The sequence below is a fragment of the Somniosus microcephalus genome, unplaced genomic scaffold (assembly GCF_052327205.1).
Source record: "Somniosus microcephalus isolate GS21.2 unplaced genomic scaffold, FLI_Smic_1.0 scaffold35, whole genome shotgun sequence".
Lineage (NCBI taxonomy): Eukaryota > Metazoa > Chordata > Chondrichthyes > Squaliformes > Somniosidae > Somniosus > Somniosus microcephalus.
In genome coordinates, this window is record NW_028225222.1 from 736,526 (window position 1) to 755,567 (window position 19,042).

The 19,042-nt window shown below is 48.5% G+C and overlaps 1 protein-coding gene across 1 annotated transcript; it reads left to right on the top strand.

Annotated features, from left to right (window-relative positions):
• The first annotated feature begins 383 nt into the window (after nt 1–383).
• On the top strand, nt 384–16,699 carry LOC147083866 (putative G protein-coupled receptor 139). The gene is made up of 2 exons (XM_085980087.1): nt 384–490; nt 14,850–16,699. Exons 1-2 carry the CDS (start codon nt 424–426, stop codon nt 15,749–15,751), a joined length of 969 nt encoding a protein of 322 aa, XP_085836213.1. The 5' UTR covers nt 384–423; the 3' UTR covers nt 15,752–16,699.
• Nucleotides 16,700–19,042: the final 2,343 nt, after the last annotated feature.

The following is a 19,042-nucleotide window of genomic DNA, read 5'->3' on the forward strand; positions in this document are numbered from 1 at the left end:
AGGGCACCCTAACATTTGGAATGTAATTACTGCATGGCCACAGCAGAGTGAAGGACATCACCGAAACAATATGGGATCTAGAGATGGGCTTGGTGGTGTTTGAAACAACAACCCCATTGCTGGGAGAGTGCAGCTGGCAATTTTCATTTGTTAATTCATGTCATCAGAATTCTCTGGTCCTTGGAGCTTTCAATTTCAATCTCAGAACTAAATATATTCCATCACAGCAGGGAATTAACTCGGCTGTCGTCAACTGTTTGTTCAAATGCTTTTTTTAATAGTATTTTCAGCGATGTTGCAACCTCAATATCCCCGTGGAGATCATGCGGGGTATAAATGAAAGGCTCTGGGAATGTCCCGACTCACAGTTTAATTCAGGGAGATTATCTGCAGCTCGAAGGGAAAAATCGCTTCGGACAGAGAATGCATCGGCCACTTCAGCAAGCGCAGGGAATATACTACATGATCATTGCCGTCATTGGTGTTCCTGGTAAGTGAGTATAACCATTGACATTTTGTAATTCTGTGTGTGAGCTGTTCTCTGGTTTTGCTCTGTGACTGACAATGTTCTTCTTCTTAGGCAGTCCCTCGGAACCGAGGATGACTTGCTTCCACATTAAAAATGAGTTTGCAGGTGACTGATGAGTCCAATGTTACAACCTGATCTAGTGGTCACCGTTATACAGACACCCGATCAGTGATAACATTTCGTTTAGGCAAATGTCCTGAATTACTCCTGAGGTTTTATTCCATTGCCTCAACTGAAAGTAAAATTCTGTTTGTAACTCACGGGCTCACTGTGTTATGAAGTTATTGCCTTTAGTGTAATATTGTGTACTGTTGAATCAGACCCAGTGTAAGCAACTCTGTGAGAGAAGGTATTAGTGGAAGGGACTGTCACTGTAGAACTTGACTGAGTGTGGGTCACGAACGAGTGGAACACCTCATCCCAGTGGCCATATATTACTGGGAGTGTCTCTCATTGTAGAACTGTACTGAGTGTGACTCACTAACTGCAGTGGAACACCTCATCCCAGTAATACATGGCCACTGGGATGAGGCTTTCCACTGCAGTTAGTGAGTCACTGTAGAATTCAGAATCACAGAAATCACAGAAAACTCACAGTACAGATAGAGGCCATTTCGGCCCATCGAGCCTGCACCGACACATATCCTACCCGATCCCCGTAACCCCTACACCAACACATATCCCACCCTATCCCCGTAACCCCACGTATTTAGTCCCCCTAACACTAAGGGTCAATGATTTTTTATCATAGCCAATCAATTGTACTGAGTTTGGGTCACTAACCGGAGTGGAACACCTAACCCCATTGGCCATGAACTACCAGCACTATCTGTCACTAGAACTATACTGAGTGTGGGTCACCAACTGGAGTGGAACAAGTCGGTTCCAATTTGAAATTATTGCTTTAGATAACTGATCTCTCCCCTTCATGGAACTGCATTCGTGTTTTCCGAATGTAATCAATGGCTAAGGGGAAGGTTTTTGCTGTTGGTTGAAGAAGTTTGGTTATAAGCATATGAGGCGCTGCAGCGAAGGTTCACGAGATTGATTCTGGGGATGAGAGGGCTGTCCTATGATGAGAGATTGTGTAGAATGGGTCTATACTTTCTGGAGTCTAGAAGAATGAGAGGTGATCTCATTGAAACATACAAGATTCTGAAGGGGATTGCCAGGGTTAGATGCTGAGAGGTTGTATCCCCTGGCAGGAGTGTCTAGAACTAGGGGGCATAGTCTCAGGATAAGGGGTAGGCCATTTGAGACTGAGATGAGAAGGATATTCTTCATTCAGAGGGTTGTGAATCTTTGGAATTCTCTGCCCCAGAGGCCTGTGAATGCTGAGACTTCGAGAATATTCAAGACTGAGATCGATGGATTTTTGGACTCAAGGGAAATCCAGGGATATGGAGATCGGGCAGGAAAGGACTATTGAGGTCGATGACCAGCCATGATCTTATTGAATGGTGGAGCTGGTTCGAGGGGCCATATGGTCTATTCCTGCTCCTATTTCTTATGTTCTTCTGTTCATATATAAGGTGAAATGTAATGATAATGCTTTGTTTCCTATTGAACTGCACCAACAGAAACAGATGTTATCTAATTACTGACAGGTAACCAGCAGGACAGCAGTGTTTCAGTATTCAAATCCTCTGTATAATGACTTATTCTTACTCTATGTATAGTTATTGTAAACACTTTAATTGTTTTGGTGCTGATTAATCCCCTTCCCCCAACACAGTCCTGAGAATCTGTGGGTCATGAGTGCTGAGTTTCATTATGTTACCGTTAGACGGGATGAATATTGGGCTGTGGTTATTGATAATTCCACTTCTGTAACTGATTAAGGTTTGATGAACCAGTTCTTATCTCTGATTCAGAGACTCTACACAGGTAACCTGCAACGATCTCTGGCCTTAGCTCAGTGAGGTGAGTCCCTGCGAGGAGAGACACGTATAACTGAAGAACATGCATATCAGGTTTTCATAATACAGAGATCAGTCCTGGGGGCAGTAAATAATAGCATTAATACATTGATAATAATGAAATAAATAGTGCAATGCTTCAAATATTAAAACACTTGAATATCCGCAATGATTAACTGAACTGATGAAAGTGATTAATTTGTACTCAAGTTACAGAGAACTCCTTAGAATTTACAGCACAAAACAGGCCATTCGGCCCGACTAGGTTATGCCAGTGTTTATGCTCCACAGGATCCTCCTCCCACCCCTCTTCATCTCACCCTATCACCATAACCTTCTACTGCTTTCTACCTCGTGTACTTCTATCGCTTCCCCTTAAATTCATCTCTGCTGTCCGCCTCAAGTACTCCAAGTTGTACTCCAAGTTGTACCGAGTTCCGCATTCTAACCAATCTCTGAGTAAAGACATTTCCCCTCAATTCCGTATTGGATTTATTCGTGACTTCAAGGCCTCTATTAGGCCACCCCTCAGCCTTGTCTTTTGTAAAGAAAGGAGTCCCAGCCTGTTCAATCTTTCCTGATGGTTATAATGTCTCTGTTCTGGTGTCATCCTTGTAAACAAAATTGCACCCTCTCCTGTGTCTTAATATCCTTTATGCAATATGGAGATCAGAATTGCACACAGTGCGCTCAGTGTGGTATAACCAAGGTTCTATGTAAGATTAAGTGAACCTCTTTGCTTTACGATTCTATTCTTCTAGAAATGAACCCCAGTGCTTTGTCTGCATGTTTATGGCCTTGTTAACATGTGTTGCTACTTTAAATGATTTATTAACCGGTACCCCTCTACAAAAGCAAGGAAGTTATGATAAACATTTATAAAACAACTGGAGTATTGTGTCCAATTCTGGGCACCGCACTTTAGGAAGGGCATGAAGGCTTTAGAGAGGGTGCAGAAAAGATTTACAAGAATGGTTCCAGGGATGAGGGACTTCAGTTACGCAGATATACTAGAGAAGCTGGGGTTGTTCTCGTTAGAGCAGAGAAGATTGAGAGGAGATTTGATAGAGGTGATCAAAATCATGAGGTGTCTAGTCAGAGTAGATAGAGAGAAGCTGTTCCCATTGGTCGAACGGTCGAGAACCAGAGCACACAGGTTTTAGGTGCTGTGTTTAAGATCCAAAGGCGACATGAAGGAAACTTTTTAAGGCAGCGAGTGGTTTTGATCTGGAATGCACTGTCTGAAAGTGTGGTGGAGGCAGATTCAATCATGGCTTTCAAAAGGGAATGGGCTAAGTACCTGAAGGAAAAGAATTGCAGGGCTACGGCGAAAGGGCGGGGATTGGGATTAGCTGCCGTGCATGTGCAGAGAGTAAGCACGGGCTCGATGGGCCGAATGGCCTCCTTCTGTGCTGTAACCATTGTATGATTCCCTTTTGGAATACCTGCTGACTACTCGTTATTATATTTTGTGTTTCTAGATGTTTTTCTGTTACATTTTTGAGTAAGGATTCCATTATCTTTCCTGCCATCGACGTTATGCCAACTGGCCTGTAGATCCTTGGAATTGTTCTATCTTCCATTTTAAATACAGGAATAATATGTAAATGGTGAACCACAGTGGTCTCCCCTTCCCTTCCTCGACTTCTCGATCTCCATTTCAGGGGCTAAACTGTCCACAAATATCTACTATAATCCCACCAACTCCCACAGAATCTTGAGTAGACTTCCTCTCACCCCGCTTCCTGGAAGGGCTCTGTTTTATTTTCAAAGTTTCTCCGCCACCATTGCATATGTTCTGACGATGCGACCTTCCACACCAGTGCTTCTGAAATGTCTTCATATTTCCTCAGCCCAGTATTCACCTCCATTGTGATTGATGGGGCCTTCGACCGTGTCAATCCTGCATCGCTCCCATCACCCCTTCCCCTCCCTGCAAGAACCCAGATAGGGTTCCACTTGTCCTCAGCTTCCACTGCACCAGCTTCACATTCAATGGATCATCCTCTGCCATTTCCGTCATGTCCAGCTAAGGCAACCAACAAACATATCATCCCCTGACCTCCCATCCCCCCGGCCCTCGCAACACCCTGGTCCACTCTTCCGTCACCCCTAACATCTGCTCCCCTTCCCTGGCACCTTCTTATGCAAGCGCAGGAGATGCAACTGCTGCCTTTTACCTCTTTCCATCCCACCAGCCGCAAACTATCCATCCACATGAACGATTAATTTACTTGTACTTCTACCAATTTAGTTTTTCATATTCGCTGCCCACGATCCAGTCTGCTGTACATTGGGTGGACTAAATGCAGTAATTGCTTTGCTGAACGCCTCCGTTCAGTCCGCAAGTGTGACCCTGAGCTTCAGCTTACTTGCCACTTTAATTCTACATCCCACTCCCACTCTGAACTCTCTGTTCTCGGCACCCTGCACGGTTCCCCTTTTAAACTCAATGAGGAACAGCACTGTATTTTTCGGTTAGGCATTTTATTGCCTTCCGGACTCAACACTATGTTTATAAACTTCAGATCGCGACCTCCGCTCCCGTTTTCCCAGCCGACATGTGCTGGTAATGGAGGATGGCTCCACCAGAGCCACTGGGAGTGGAGGAGGTGTGGGCTGGGGTTTGGGGTGGCGATCCCGGTACACGGCCACTGGGAGTGGAGGAGGTGTGGGCTGGGGCTTGGGGTGGTGAGCCCGGTACACGGCCAGTGGGAGTGGAGGAGGTGTGGGTTGGGGCTTGGGGTGGTGAGCCCGGTACACGGCCAGTGGGAGTGGAGGAGGTGTGGGCTGGGGCTTGGGGTGGCGATCCCGGTACACGGCCAGTGGGAGTGGAGGAGGTGTGGGCTGGGGCTTGGGGTGGTGATCCCGGTACACGGCCAGTGGGAGTGGAGGAGGTGTGGTCTGGGGCTTGGGGTGGCGATCTCGGTACACGGCCAGTGGGAGTGGAGGAGGTGTGGGCTGGGGCTTGGGGTGGCGATCCCGGTACATGGCCAGTGGGAGTGGAGGAGGTGTGGGCTGGGGCTTGGGGTGGCGATCCCGGTACATGGCCAGTGGAGGAGGAAGGGCTGGGGCTTGGGGTGGTGATCCCGGTACACGGCCAGTGGGAGTGGAGGAGGTGTGGGCTGGGGCTTGGGGTGGCGATCCTGGTTCAAGGCCAGTGGGAGTGGAGGAGGTGTGGGATGGGGCTTGGGGTGGTCATCCCGGTACACGGCCAGTGGGAGTGGAGGAGGTGTGGGCTGGTGCTTGGGGTGGCGATCCCGTTACAAGGCCAGTGGGAGTGGAGGAGGTGTGGGCTGGGGCTTGGGGTGGCGATCCCGGTACATGGCCAGTGGGAGTGGAGGAGGTGTGGGCTGGGGCTTGGGGTGGCGATCCCGGTACATGGCCAGTGGAGGAGGAAGGGCTGGGGCTTGGGGTGGTGATCCCGGTACACGGCCAGTGGGAGTGGAGGAGGTGTGGGCTGGGGCTTGGGGTGGCGATCCTGGTTCAAGGCCAGTGGGAGTGGAGGAGGTGTGGGATGGGGCTTGGGGTGGTCATCCCGGTACACGGCCAGTGGGAGTGGAGGAGGTGATGGCTGGGGCTTGGGGTGGCGATCCCGGTACACGGCCAGTGGGAGTGGAGGAGGTGTGGGCTGGGGCTTGGGGTGGCGATCTCGGTACACGGCCAGTGGGAGTGGAGGAGGTGTGGGCTGGGGCTTGGGGTGGTGATCCCGGTACACGGCCAGTGGGAGTGGAGGAGGTGTGGGCTGGGGCTTGGGGTGGCGATCTCGGTACACGGCCAGCGGGCTGGTCGAAACACCTGGGGTTTACCCAACCTTCTCTGCCACATGTACTCTACTACCCCTCCCCCTTGTTATTCTGCTGTAACCATTTACACCTCCTCTAGACCCATCTTTTATTTCTTTAATTGTCCCATTCGCCTTGCACCATAATCCCTTTTGTCATTGAATTACAGCTGCCATCCAACCAATCGCAGATATTTTTCTTTCTTTATGCAACCGCGCCTTTCTCTGCCTCTATCATTGCTTTAATACTGTTAATCTCTGATATCTTCCAGTTCTGACCCACTGAGTGTTTTCAGCATTGACTTTATTATTAAATTAAAGCTAGTATTAAGTCAAAGGAGGAAGCCTATAATGTTGCCAGAAAAAGCAGTCAGCTGGTGATTGAGATCTTTTTAGAAATCAACAAAGGGGGACCAAGAAATTGATAAAGAAAGGGAAAATAAATACGAGCACAAACTAGCGAAAAATATAAAAGTGCATTGTAAAAGCTTCTATAGGTATGTGAAAAGGAAATGTCTGGCGAAGGTGAATGTAGATCCTTTACAGTCAGAGACGGGAGTATTTATAATGGGGAATGAGGAAATGGCTGAGAAATTAAATAAATACTTTGTTTCTGTCTTCACGGAGGAAGACACAAAAAACCTCCCAGAAATACAAGAAAACCAAGGGTGTGGCGAGAATGAGGAACTTAAAGAAAATATTATTGGTAAAAAACAGTACTAGCAAAATTAATGGGACTAAAAGTCAATAAATCTCAAGGCCCGAATGACCTACATCCTAGAGTTTTGAAAGAGGTGACCATTGGGATAGTGGACGCATTGGTTGTCATCTTCCAAAGTTCTATAGATTCTGGAACTGTTCCTGCAGATTGGAGGATAGCAAATGTAACCCCGCTGTTTAAGAAAGGAGGGAGAGAGAAAACGGGGAACTACAGACCTGTTAGTCTCACATCAGTAGTTTGGAAAATGCTGGAATCTATTATAAAGAATGCAATAACTGGGCACTTAGAAACTAATAGTGAGATTGGGCATAGTCAACATAATTTATGAAAGGGAAGTCCTGTTCGACAAACCTATTGGAGTTCTTTGAGGATGTAACTAGTGGAGTAGACAAAGGGGAACCAGTAGATGTGGTGTATTTGGATTTTCAGAAGGCCTTCGATAAAGTCCCACACAAGAGGTTGGTGAACAATATTAGGGCACATGGAATTGGGGGTAATATACTTGCATGGATTGAGAATTGGTTAACAGACAGAAAACAAAGAGTAGGGATAAATGGGTCTTTTTCAGGATGGCAGGCTGTGACTAATGGGGTACCGCAAGGATCGGTGCTTGGGCCCCAGCTATTCACAATCTATATCAATGATTTGGATGAGGGGACTAAATGTAACATTTCCAAATTTGCTGATGACACAAAGTTCGGTGGCAGTGTCAGTTACGAAATGGATGTGAAGAGGCTTCAAGGGGATCTCGACAGGCTCAGTGAGTGGGCGAGGACATGTCAGATGGATTATAATGTGGATAAATGTGAAGTTATCCACTTTGGTAGAAAAAACAGAAAGGCAGAATATTTCCTAAATGGCGAAAGATTGGGGAATGCAGATGCTCAAAGTGACCTGTGTCCTTGTACATGAGTCACTGAAAGTAAATGTGTAGGTGCAGCAACCCATTAGAAAGGCAAATGGTATGCAGGCCTTCACTACAAGAGGATTTGAGTACAGGAGTAAAGAAGTCTTACTCCAATTCTATAGGGCCTTGGTGAGACCACACCTGGAGTACTGTGTACAATTTTGGTCTCCTTACCTAAGGAAGGATATACTTGCCATAGAGTGAGTTCAGCAGAGGTTCACGAGATTGATTCCTGGGATGGCGGGACTGTCGTATGAGAAGAGATTGAGTAAACTTTTGAATTCAGAAGAATGAGAGGGGATCTCATTGACGCATACAGAATTATTACAGGGCTTGATAGGGTGGATGCTGGGAGAATGCTTCCCTTGGCTCGGGAGCTGAGAACTAGGGGCCACAGCCTCAGGAAAAAGGGTAGGTCAATCAGGAAAAGATGAGAAGAAATTTCTTCACACAGAGGGTGGTGAATCTTTGGAATTCTCTACCCCAGAGGGTTGTGGAGGCTCAGTCATTGGGTATATTCGAAACAGGTCGATAGATTTCTGACTAGTAAGGGCATCAAGGGATATGGCGATAAGGCCAGTGAATGGAATTGAGGCAGAAGATCAGCCATGATCTCATTGAATTGCGGAGCTGGCTCGAAGGGCCGAATGGCCTACTCCTGCTCCTATTTCTTATGTTCTTATATTCTTATCAGATTGACAGCAGTCTCAGTATTTTGCATTTGCTCATATACTTGCTCCTGGATATTAACAGAGGCGGGTTATGTACGATGGTCGGAGGGTACAGGGTGGATGCAGAATATCAGACAGGTTACCTGGAAGTCCAGGTATTCCTGGACATTGGGGTGTCTCAACTCCACAACGTACATTCTTTGTCCTTGATTGGTTCCCCACCCCGGAAGTCAGCTTGATTGTGAGTTGGGCTTCCAATCGGATGGGGTGGGAGGACCAGGTAGTGACAATGGATGAAACTGGTTTGGATGAGGCGTCTGAACCCGCTGTGTGTCCGATCACGGACTTGGGGGTTTGACCAGTCCCGGGGGTGTGACCGGTCCCGGTGATGTGACCGGTCCCGGGGTTGTGACCGGTCCCGGGGGTGTGACCTGTCCCGGGGGTGTGACCTGTCCCGGGGGTTTGACCAGTCCCGGGGGTGTGACCGGTCCCAGTGGTTTGACCGGTCCCGGGGGTGTGACCGGTCCCGGTGGTTTGACCGGTCCCGGAGGTGTGACCGGTCCTGGCGGTTTGACCGGTCCTGGGGGTTTGATCGGTCCCTGGATTTGACCGGTCCCGGGGGTTTGACCGGTCCTGGGGGTTTGACCAGTCCCGGGGGTTTGAGTAGTCCCAGGGGTGTGACCAGTCCCGGGTGTGTGATCGGTCCTGGGGATTTGACCGGTCCTGGGGGTTTGATCAGTCCCGGGGGTGTGACCGGTCCCAGGGGTGTGACAGGCCCTGGGGGTTTGAAAGGTCCTGGGGGTTTGACCGGTCCTGGGGGTTTGATCAGTCCCGGGGGTGTGACCGGTCCCAGGGGTGTGACAGGTCCTGGGGGTTTGAAAGGTCCTGGGGGTTTGACCGGTCCTGGGGATTTGACCGGTCCTGGGGGTTTGACCAGTCCCGGGGGTTTGACCGGTCCCGGGGATGTGACCGGTCCTGGGGGTTTGACCGGTCCCGGGGGTGTGACTGGTCCTGGGGGTTTGACCAGTATCAGGGGTATGACCAGTCCCAGGGGTGTGACCGGTCCCGGGGGTGTGACCGGTCCCTGGGGTTTGAAAGGTCCCGTGTGTGTGACCAATCGGATGTCCGAACCCGATCCCAGGGGCTCGATTTTGCCAGGCCCGAGGAGGTGGGATTGGAGGCATGTGAGGTTGTAAAATCGCAAAAAATGGCAGGCGGGCCCGATCCTGCCTCCATTGCGCCTCCGAGCAATTTTCCTGCATGCGTGTTTTCGAACCCGTTTCCATCCCGCCTCCAAGAGGCGGGATATACCCTTAAGGCCCAAACAACCACTTAATTTCCTCTATAATCCCATTTTGAGAGGCCTTTCTGATTTTACCCCTTTTGCCACGTCCTGCACGCCTCCTCTGGAACACGCCAGTGAATCCTGGCGGCATCACATGTTGATTGCTTGCTAACAGCTGTAGCTCCACCATTAAAAAGGACTTTTCAGCAATCATCATTGGCAGGTGGCAGAACTTTGTTGTCTCAGATCTGGGGGAACTTTTTGCAGGCCTACTCATTGTTCTGGAAGTTTGGAGCCTGACACCCATTTCCAGTGTGACCTCCTGGGAAACCCCTCTCGCCACCTTGACTGAGCGCTTCCTCAATTGAGGCATAAAGCAGAAGCATGGGATCCAGTTTTTTCCTTTCCTCCTGGACATCAGATTCAGACGAAGACCAGCCGCGGCAGCAGCAGAACCAGGAACAACAGCAGCACCAACAGCAGCATCAACAACAGGAGTGCCAAGCTGCTGCTCACCCACCTGAAGCTGCACAGGACAGAAGGCGCCAGCTTGCGACCACATTGCTGCCCGGGATGCAATGGACGCACTCATCTAGGTCAGATTTGCTTAGACTGCACAATAAAACACTTGGGCCTCGCACCTTCTTATCAGATCATCGACAATGGCTAATAACCTGCAGATTCCTATCACTCTGACCAACATACTGACAACTACAAGTCGCTCTAAGCCCTCAATGTGGAAGTTCCATTTGCGAAATGACACATGCCACAACTGCAACAGTTTGCCATCAGAATTTTATATGACAATAAGCAACTGATGGCATTTTAAAAATAAACACATTACACCCAAGTGACTACCCTTGTGAATACTTGTGCATTCCCTTCCTCTTACGTATGTTTCTATGTAGTGCTGCCCCTGTGGCTGAGCCGCAAGCCTACATTTCATTGTACTGCACTTGTGCACTAACAATGACAATAAAAGTTGATTTGATTTGATTTGATTTTGAGATGGGGAGGACCCCCTGCTCACATTCTTGCTGCTCCTGTCTCAACACCTTTGGCGGGCGTCCTCTGGGGTTGCGCGCCTGTGAGGGCTCGGCAACAGTCTGCTGCCCCTGCGGCTGTGCAAGGGTTGAGACGCCGATCTCAGTTGGGTGGGGACTTTGGTGGGGCTCTGACTGAGGGCTTTGCAGTGGCATGGTCGTGTGAGCGCTTGGAGAGGAGCCCCCATTTCCTTGTTGTATGCCAACAACATCCCTCTCATGGGCCGGTCACACTTCAGAGCTAGCAAGTGGCTGGGCACTGCAGGGGGGTCATGAGGAGCCATTTCTGCACTGGAAGTCCTACTCCAGAGGACTTGCATGAAGGTCTGGTTTGTTTGCTCAATAGCTGACCATCGCTGCTCAAGAGATTTCAGGCTGTTCTGAACAATTACCATGTTTTCAATACCCTGGCGACTAAGCTCCTTCATGGACGTAGCCATCCTCTCCTCTACGGTAGCCAGCCTTAACATGGAGGCAGCCATCCTTTCCACGGAGGTTGCCATCCTTTCCGTGGTGAGGCGTTCATGTGCCAACGCCTCCACAAATGCTCTGTTCATGTTAGTGATGGACTCCTCCATTAGCTCCACACTCACAGTGACCCTGGAGACAAAACCTCTCAGAGACTCCTGCACCTGCTCCTGAAGTTCCAGCACCGCTTTCCTTCTGGATGGACCCAGAGGCACAGGTTCGACATGCAGGGGAGCGGAGCTGGGAGCATCCATTGCCCTCCGACGAGGACTCTTCACTGCTGTCCTATAAGGGGTTTTAGATCGCAGAGGTTTCTCTCTCCAGAGGCCTCTCTCTCTTGCACAGTGAACTTTTGAGTGGTTCAACCCACTCACCCCTTAGGTTCTATACACTGGACTTTGAGGCAGGAACTACAATGCAGAGAATACTCTATAGACCAAGTTTAATGAAAACAAAGTGAAATTTTATTGCATAAAGAAACAAATCAAATGCAAGTCAATAAAAGGGTACATGGGAGGGAAAAAAACAAATCATAATACAGTACTAACTAAGATATATACAGGCATATTATACTTTACAAATATCATCAGGAAATGGGGAAACACACGGAACATCGAGGGACAACAACTCATTATTAATTATCCCCTGAAATGCCCACCCCTAAACCTATCTAGATCAGATTATGAGGGGCCAGAAACATGCTCACCCATCCAGTTAGAAAGTATAAGGTTTTGAAAGGTCTGCGTTTTGATCCTCTCAGGCGTCCTGTCTCCACGTGGTCAGTGGAACGCAGTGGGCTGCGACACACTCTCTTCTCCCTCGAGGTGAAGGTCACGGACGGGCTGGATGTTAGCAGGCCTGGACGTCGGTGTGAGGAGAGACCAACTGTTTGACCATCTTTATATGAGTTTCTCCGAGGAGGGTCATTGTCCTTTGTCTCGTCAATGGCCCGGGGTGTATCGATGGTCTCCTGATAGCTACCCCGGGGCTGGATGCAGACTCGAATCACCTTCTTGACTGGTCTCCGGATCGACGTTCCTCAATGGCCGATCCACGAAGTTCTCCATTGTCTTCCCGCTACCGAAAGGCTTCCTTGAAAGGCTAAGCGTAGCTAAAGGCGAAAGGCTAAGCGAAGCATTCCGTTAGCTATCCCTGGGTCCCCAATTATACTTCTCATCGAGGCCCTTATCTCCCGCCACATCAAGGTTAGTCTTTGTTTAACTTTTGGCGGGCTTGTAGCACAGCGGGGTAGTTATTATGTTTAAAGTACTTTCGGGATGGCCGGTAACGGCCATCTCTGGTCTGGAATGACCTTGTATTGTCTTTAATGTCCTCTTGATGTCTTTACTGGGTCTTGATGTTCCCCCTATGAATTTGAAGCTGTTTCCCTTTGTCTGGGTAAACATTTAGATGGCCTTTATCTACAGGCCAATCTAACTGGATCTGCATCCAATCCATATGTATGGGGTTCTGTCTGGTTTCGTTTTCTCCGAAACGGCCTTCCAGAACTTACTGTGGGCTGAATCCACAAAGGCTGTCTGGGGACTGCAGAAACCATTTTAAAATGTCCCAAAAGCTGGTCACGGGGTCTGGCGGCCATTTTGTGTGCCCATTTTCCTGGGCTTCTTTTAAAACAGTCTTTAAAAATTCAGGCCTTTTCTGCCAATAGACCCTTATAGGACAATGTTCAATTTTGCGAATCTTACAGTCCCTGTCTCCACTGCTGTCCCTGTCTCCACTATCTGCTGATGCTCACTTGTGAGCTGTGATACACCAGGTGACAACCCTACTCTATGTCCGGAAGGTCCCACTGAGGTATGAGTGTCTGCGCTGGTGATGTGTGCGCTTAATTCTGCTGATGCAGCGCCCTCAGAGGTTGCAGCTCCCTCTGAGGAGTCTGGAAGCTCAGGCTCTTCCTCCTGGACAGTGCGGACAGTGTGTGTCGATGGTCCTGTGGGGGAGTGCAGGAAAGAGTGAGAGATGTGTGGTCAAGATTACATGCACATTGAATATCGCAGATGATCATAAGTCAATCTGTTAGAGCATCAGAATCATTATCAGTGACTCATGCAATGTCAATGAGAGAGATGAAAAACTATTCTGTCACCAGCTTGCTCTGATGCACCCGTCTGTCCGTCCCCCACAGGCGCATCCTCCTCCACTCCCACGATCTCCAGGGCCGCCTCCTCCGAAGTGGCGAGCTGCACTTTTGAGGGTGGCCCTCCTCCTGTCCTCGCTCTTTCCCTCTTATTGTGGGCTCTCTTTTCCTGCAATGAGGGACACAAGTGGAGTTTGTGTGAGAATGGTGGAGTGAGTTTAGAGAATCCATAGAATAGATGCTTAGAAGGACACAAAGATGGAGTGAGGTGGCAAGACCAAGGGCCCTCCATGTGTGTTGTAAGTTGCTTTCATAGCATCACAGTGATAGGGAGTGTGAGGGCTGCATAGTCGAATAGTTAAGTGAATGTGAACATACAGAGAGAGGGAATGGGTAAGGATGCAGGAATGTCAGTGTTAAGTGGGATGTGAAGGAAGAGTTTGTCAAAGCTGAGTGCTGGTGAGGAGAGGCAGTGAGGATCAAATTGAGGGTGATGGGAAAATCATACTCACTTTTCCTGTGCGCAGAAGGTCATGAAACCTCTTCCGGCACTGCAGCCAAGGTTCTGCGGCACATAGACAAAGAGTTGACCTCCTGGGCCACTTGCATCCACGCAGCTTTAGTCTGCTGGGGAGGCTTCTTCCTCCCTGAGAAAGGGAAGAGCACCTCCTTATTTGCTCTTGCTCCCTCCACCAGAGCTTGCAGGGCGGCGTCATCGAACCGTGGAGAACACTTTGGCCTACTGCTGGACATAATTGCTGAATGAAGCGATCACAGCAATGGGCATAAAGTTTGCAGTCTCCAGAAGAAGCAAGGCTGATTGCAGGCCTTAAATCCAGCAGCATTGATGATGTCATCGGAGTTGGCTTTCAGGATGGTAAAACTAATTGGGCCAGGGGTTCCCACACGCTGGAAATCAATTGCCCAATTAGGGGCAAATCGCACTTTTTTCCCACGTCACCTTGGAGTCGGGTTCAGGACACAAAAAACAACTGACCCGCCCCGAGCCCTGCCCCCAATGGCAAAATCGAGCCCCAGGTTTCTATCCATGGGGGGGTCGGGCAACGGGTAGAGTTGGGGGTGGGGGTGAAATCATTCCCGAGGCCCAGGAAGCCTGGCCTGCCGTAGATAAACCTGTGAAACAGGTAAAATCAGAGGCTGCCCGCCTCATTAAAATGTTAACTTACCAACCCGCCTCCTGGGAGCGGTTCGCTGCCCGCCCCCTGTCCCGTCTCCGGTAAACTCGGAAGTGGGTGGGTTGCAGGCGGGTTGGGGTCAGGAGGATATTGTTCAATTTTCACCTCTGACCCGACCCCAACCCGCCATTTTTGGGGTGTTAAATTCCAGCCCTTACTGTCTGGGCTCAGTCACGGAGAATGTGTGCTCAGTAATTTCCAGTCTCTTTTCCCTTCTGTGTTTTACAGTGAATTTGCTGGCGATTGTGATCCTGTCCCAGGGAAAGTGCGGACTCTCCACCTGCACCACTCGCTACCTGGCGGCCATGGCAGCGGCAGATCTCCTGGCCATTGTCACTGAGGTCATACTGAGGAGGATCAGAATTTTTTATTTCCCAGGATCTTTCCTGTCCATCACCCCTGTGTGTAGTGTTCTCGTTGTCCTGTCCTGTGCAGCAACAGACTGTTCTGTCTGGTTCACCGTCACTTTCACCTTTGATCGATTTGTGGCCATTTGTTGCCAGAAGCTGAAAACTAAATATTGCACCGAGAAAACTGCGGCTGTGGTTCTGGCAACAACTGGCATTCTGCACTGTTTAAAAAACATTCCCTTCTACTTTATATATAAACCCAGGAGAATAATTGACAATGTGCCGTGGAACTGTGACACAATCCTGAGCTATTTTACTGAGCCCGGGTGGGTGGGATTTGACTGGTTTAATACGGTTTTAACCCCATTGCTCCCATTCGCTTTAATTCTGTTGCTCAACGCTCTGACAGTCAGACACATTTTAGTGGCCGGTCGGGTCCGTAAGGGACTGAGGGGTGAGAGCAAGGGAGAGAATGACAGAGACCCAGAGATGGAGAGCAGAAGGAAGTCTATGATTTTACTCTTCACCATATCCGCCAGCTTCATACTGCTGTGGCTGGCCTATGTTATATTTTTCTTATATTATACCATTACAGGAACCACTTATTACACAGATTCTTTATTTATCTTTCACCGAGTCGGATTTATGCTGCGGAATTTAAGTTGCTGCACAAACACATTTATTTATGGGGTGACCCAGTCCAAGTTCAGAGAGCAGGTGAAGAACGCGCTGAAATATCCGATTACCGCAATTATTCAATTCATTAATAATCAGAAATAGCTGAGCGCAGCCCAGGGGCGGCTCCCAGTGTCTCCAGCCCAGGAATGTAATATTCAGCCCCAGACTGCCATCCACTGAATTACACCAGCAATCGCTGGAGATCTGAAGATACAGCTAGCGGCGGGCCAAGCACTGTGTTCAGGACTCGGCGCTGTTTCTGACTGGCATTTCCCACATTGTCTTTCGGGACAGGACCATTAGTTTACTGCTTTCACTCTGAGCTCTTCTGTAAAGAGTCCCTTCAGCGATTGAGGGCAGCAATTGATTCGCAGCTTCCAGAGTAAGAGCCTGGTCACTAGGTAGGCAGACAGAGCTGAGCTGTAGTTCAGGGGATTATATTACATGGAATCTACAACACACAAACAGGCCATTCGGCCCAATCAGTGTGTGTTGGTGTTCATGCTCCACACCAGTCTCTTCATTGCATCTACATCATCGCAGCCTCTCGGAATATCTTTCTATTCCCCTTTCTAGCATTTACTCGTCTAGTTTCATTCTGAAAGAATCTAAACTATTTTCCTCAACCACTTCCTGTGGTAGTGAGTTCCACATTCTATCCACTCTCTGAGTACAGACATTGCTCCTTATTTCCCTATTGGAAAACTATCTTGTATTTATGACAACAAGTGTTGCATTCTCCCACAAGTGTAAACATTCTCTCCACATCTACCCTGTCCAACCCATTCATAAATTTCAAGATCTCTATCAGGCCTCATCTAAGTCCTCTCTCTTCTATAGCAGAAAGACCCAACCTGTTCAATCTTTCCTGTAATGATCAGTAACCTGTCATTCTGGAATGGTACACTAGGTGGTGCTGTATGTATATAAGAGTAGGCTACCCAGGATGCACTAGGCTACCCACAAGGCAGCAGTCAAGATGGAGGCCTCTACAGATACTGTACCTAGTCCACATGTGCTCAATAAAGTGTCTAGCAAAAGCTAGCTGTTCTTAATAAATACGACTAGTTATTAATGAACATAACATGGTACCAGGATTGGTAAGATTTGCTGAATATTGTGCAATGTGACATGGAGAATTTGAAGCCACCAGAGCGTTTGAAACTCACAGGAAATGTCGACTACAATTGGCAGACTTTTAAACAACAATTTGAACTCTACATTGCTGCCATCGGGTACGGTACGAAGCCAGACGCAAGGAAAATAGCGTTGCTGCTCACGGTTGCAGGCCCACAGGCAATAGAGGTTTTTAATACATTTGTATTTAATCCAGAGGAGAACAGAAAAACATTAGACGATGTGCTAAAGAAGTTTGATACACATTGTTCTCCCAAAAAGAATGAAACCTATGAGAGGTACATCTTCCGTTCTCGGACACAGCAGCAAAATGAGACTTTTAATAGCTTTTTGACTGATCTGAAACTGAAAGCACAGACATGTAATTTCTCTGAGCTGAAAGCATCCATTATTCGTGCCCAGATTGTGTTTGGTATTCATGATAAAAAAGTCAGGGAACGTCTGTTGAGAGAAACCGAACTAACATTGGAAACTGCTGTGAAAATATGCCAAGCTAGCGAGCTAGCTCAAAAGTATGCCAAGACTTTCAGTGAAATCAATGATGATGCGATTGCAGTAAGTGCTGCTGTCGGTGCTGTGTCCTACAAGGGGAAGAAACATGGGCAGAACAGAAGTGAAAAGCAATCGGAGGAAGGAATTTTTAATTGTAAACACTGTGGTTACAAACACCAGTTAAAACAATGTCCAGCGTTTCAAAAAATGTGCACAAAATGTCATGGAAAGAATCACTTTGCCAAACAATGCTTTTCAAAAGTAAAAACTAAGAAAGGGCAACGAGTTAATGTAATTGAGGACACTGATTTAAGTGAGACATGTTTTGTAGGAATGGTGTCACAGAATCACAGAATCACAGAAACCCCACAGTGCAGATAGAGGCCATTTCGGCCCATCGAGCCTGCACCGACACATATCCCACCCGATCCCCGTAACCCCACGTATTTAATCCCCCTAACACTAAGGATCAATTTTTTATCATAGCCAATCAACCTAACCCGCACATCTTTGGACTGTGGGAGGAAACCGGAGCACCCGGAGGAAACCCACGCAAACATGGGGAGAATGTGCAAACTCCACACAGACAGTCGCCCGAGGCCGGATTCGAACCCGGGTCCCTGGCGCTGTGAGGCAACAGTGCTAACCACTATGCCACCGTGCTGTCATGTGACAATATCAAAAAGGATACAGAAAATGTGCAGCCCTCAGGAATTAACAATGCTGAACATAAAGTGGCTACTATCGACACCACAAACTGCCGGCTCAAAGTGGAGAGGATCTCCAAGAAGATCGCGCATATCGACACAGACATCAAGTTTCTACAGAGATGCAAGAAAGCAGACAAGATCCCGAAAGGACTACAGATCACTAACCCACTCAAGTCGACCTACAACACAGACTACGCTGAGAGACTCTGCCGTCGTACCTCTCGCACACTCCTCAACCATCTCGTACACCAGCTCTACAGCAGACGCCGCAACCTCGAAACCGAGATGGAGTCCATGTTCTCAGCCTGTGCTCAGGACGCAGCAGACCAGCTACGAGACACCGCCAAACAAACAAGGCAACGGAACTACGCTACCTACATGCACACCAAGAACAGGAAGCTTGAGAAACTTGGCATCACCAGCAGCAGCAACCAATCCTCCCCCGGTACCACGGTTGAAACCACAGGGAAATCCATCGTCAACCTGTCCAACCACACCCTTCAACCAGACGAAATTGAAGTTCTCAGCCGAGGGCTCAATTTCTGCCCCACCACCAAAATGGACCCCATAGGTCTCGCGGCAGACACAGAGGAATTCATCAGGAGAATGAGGCTCCGGGAATTCTTCCACAAATCCCAAGATGTCAGCAGCGAACCCAATGAGACAATCAATGATCCAGAACAGCAGACAGAGGGATCCGCAGTGCAGCAACCGAAGAAGAAAGAGTCAAATTGTACCCCTCCGGAGGGTCGCTGCCCTAAGCTTGACATGTATGCTCAAGCTGTCAGGAGATGCATCAATGCCAGATTCATCAGCCGCACTCACAAGACAGTCCAGAATGTCACCCAAGCACAACGCAACGCCATCCACGCTCTCAAGACCAACCACAACATCGTCATCAAACCAGCAGACAAAGGAGGTGCCATCGTCATACAGAACAGAACGGACTATTGCAAAGAAGTATACCGACAACTGGACAACCAGGAACACTACAGACAGTTACCCGCAGATCCGACCAAAGAACACACCCGTCAACTCAACAGACTGATCAAAA

What these genes read in the sequence shown, in the direction of transcription:
- LOC147083866 (XM_085980087.1), top strand. Translation starts at nt 424, where the DNA reads ATGCATCGGCCACTTCAGCAAGCGCAGGGAATATACTACATGATCATT. An exon ending in TGCCGTCATTGGTGTTCCTG is followed by an intron (nt 491 to 14,849) that starts GTAAGTGAGTAT and finishes TGTGTTTTACAG; the next exon opens with TGAATTTGCTGGCGATTGTG.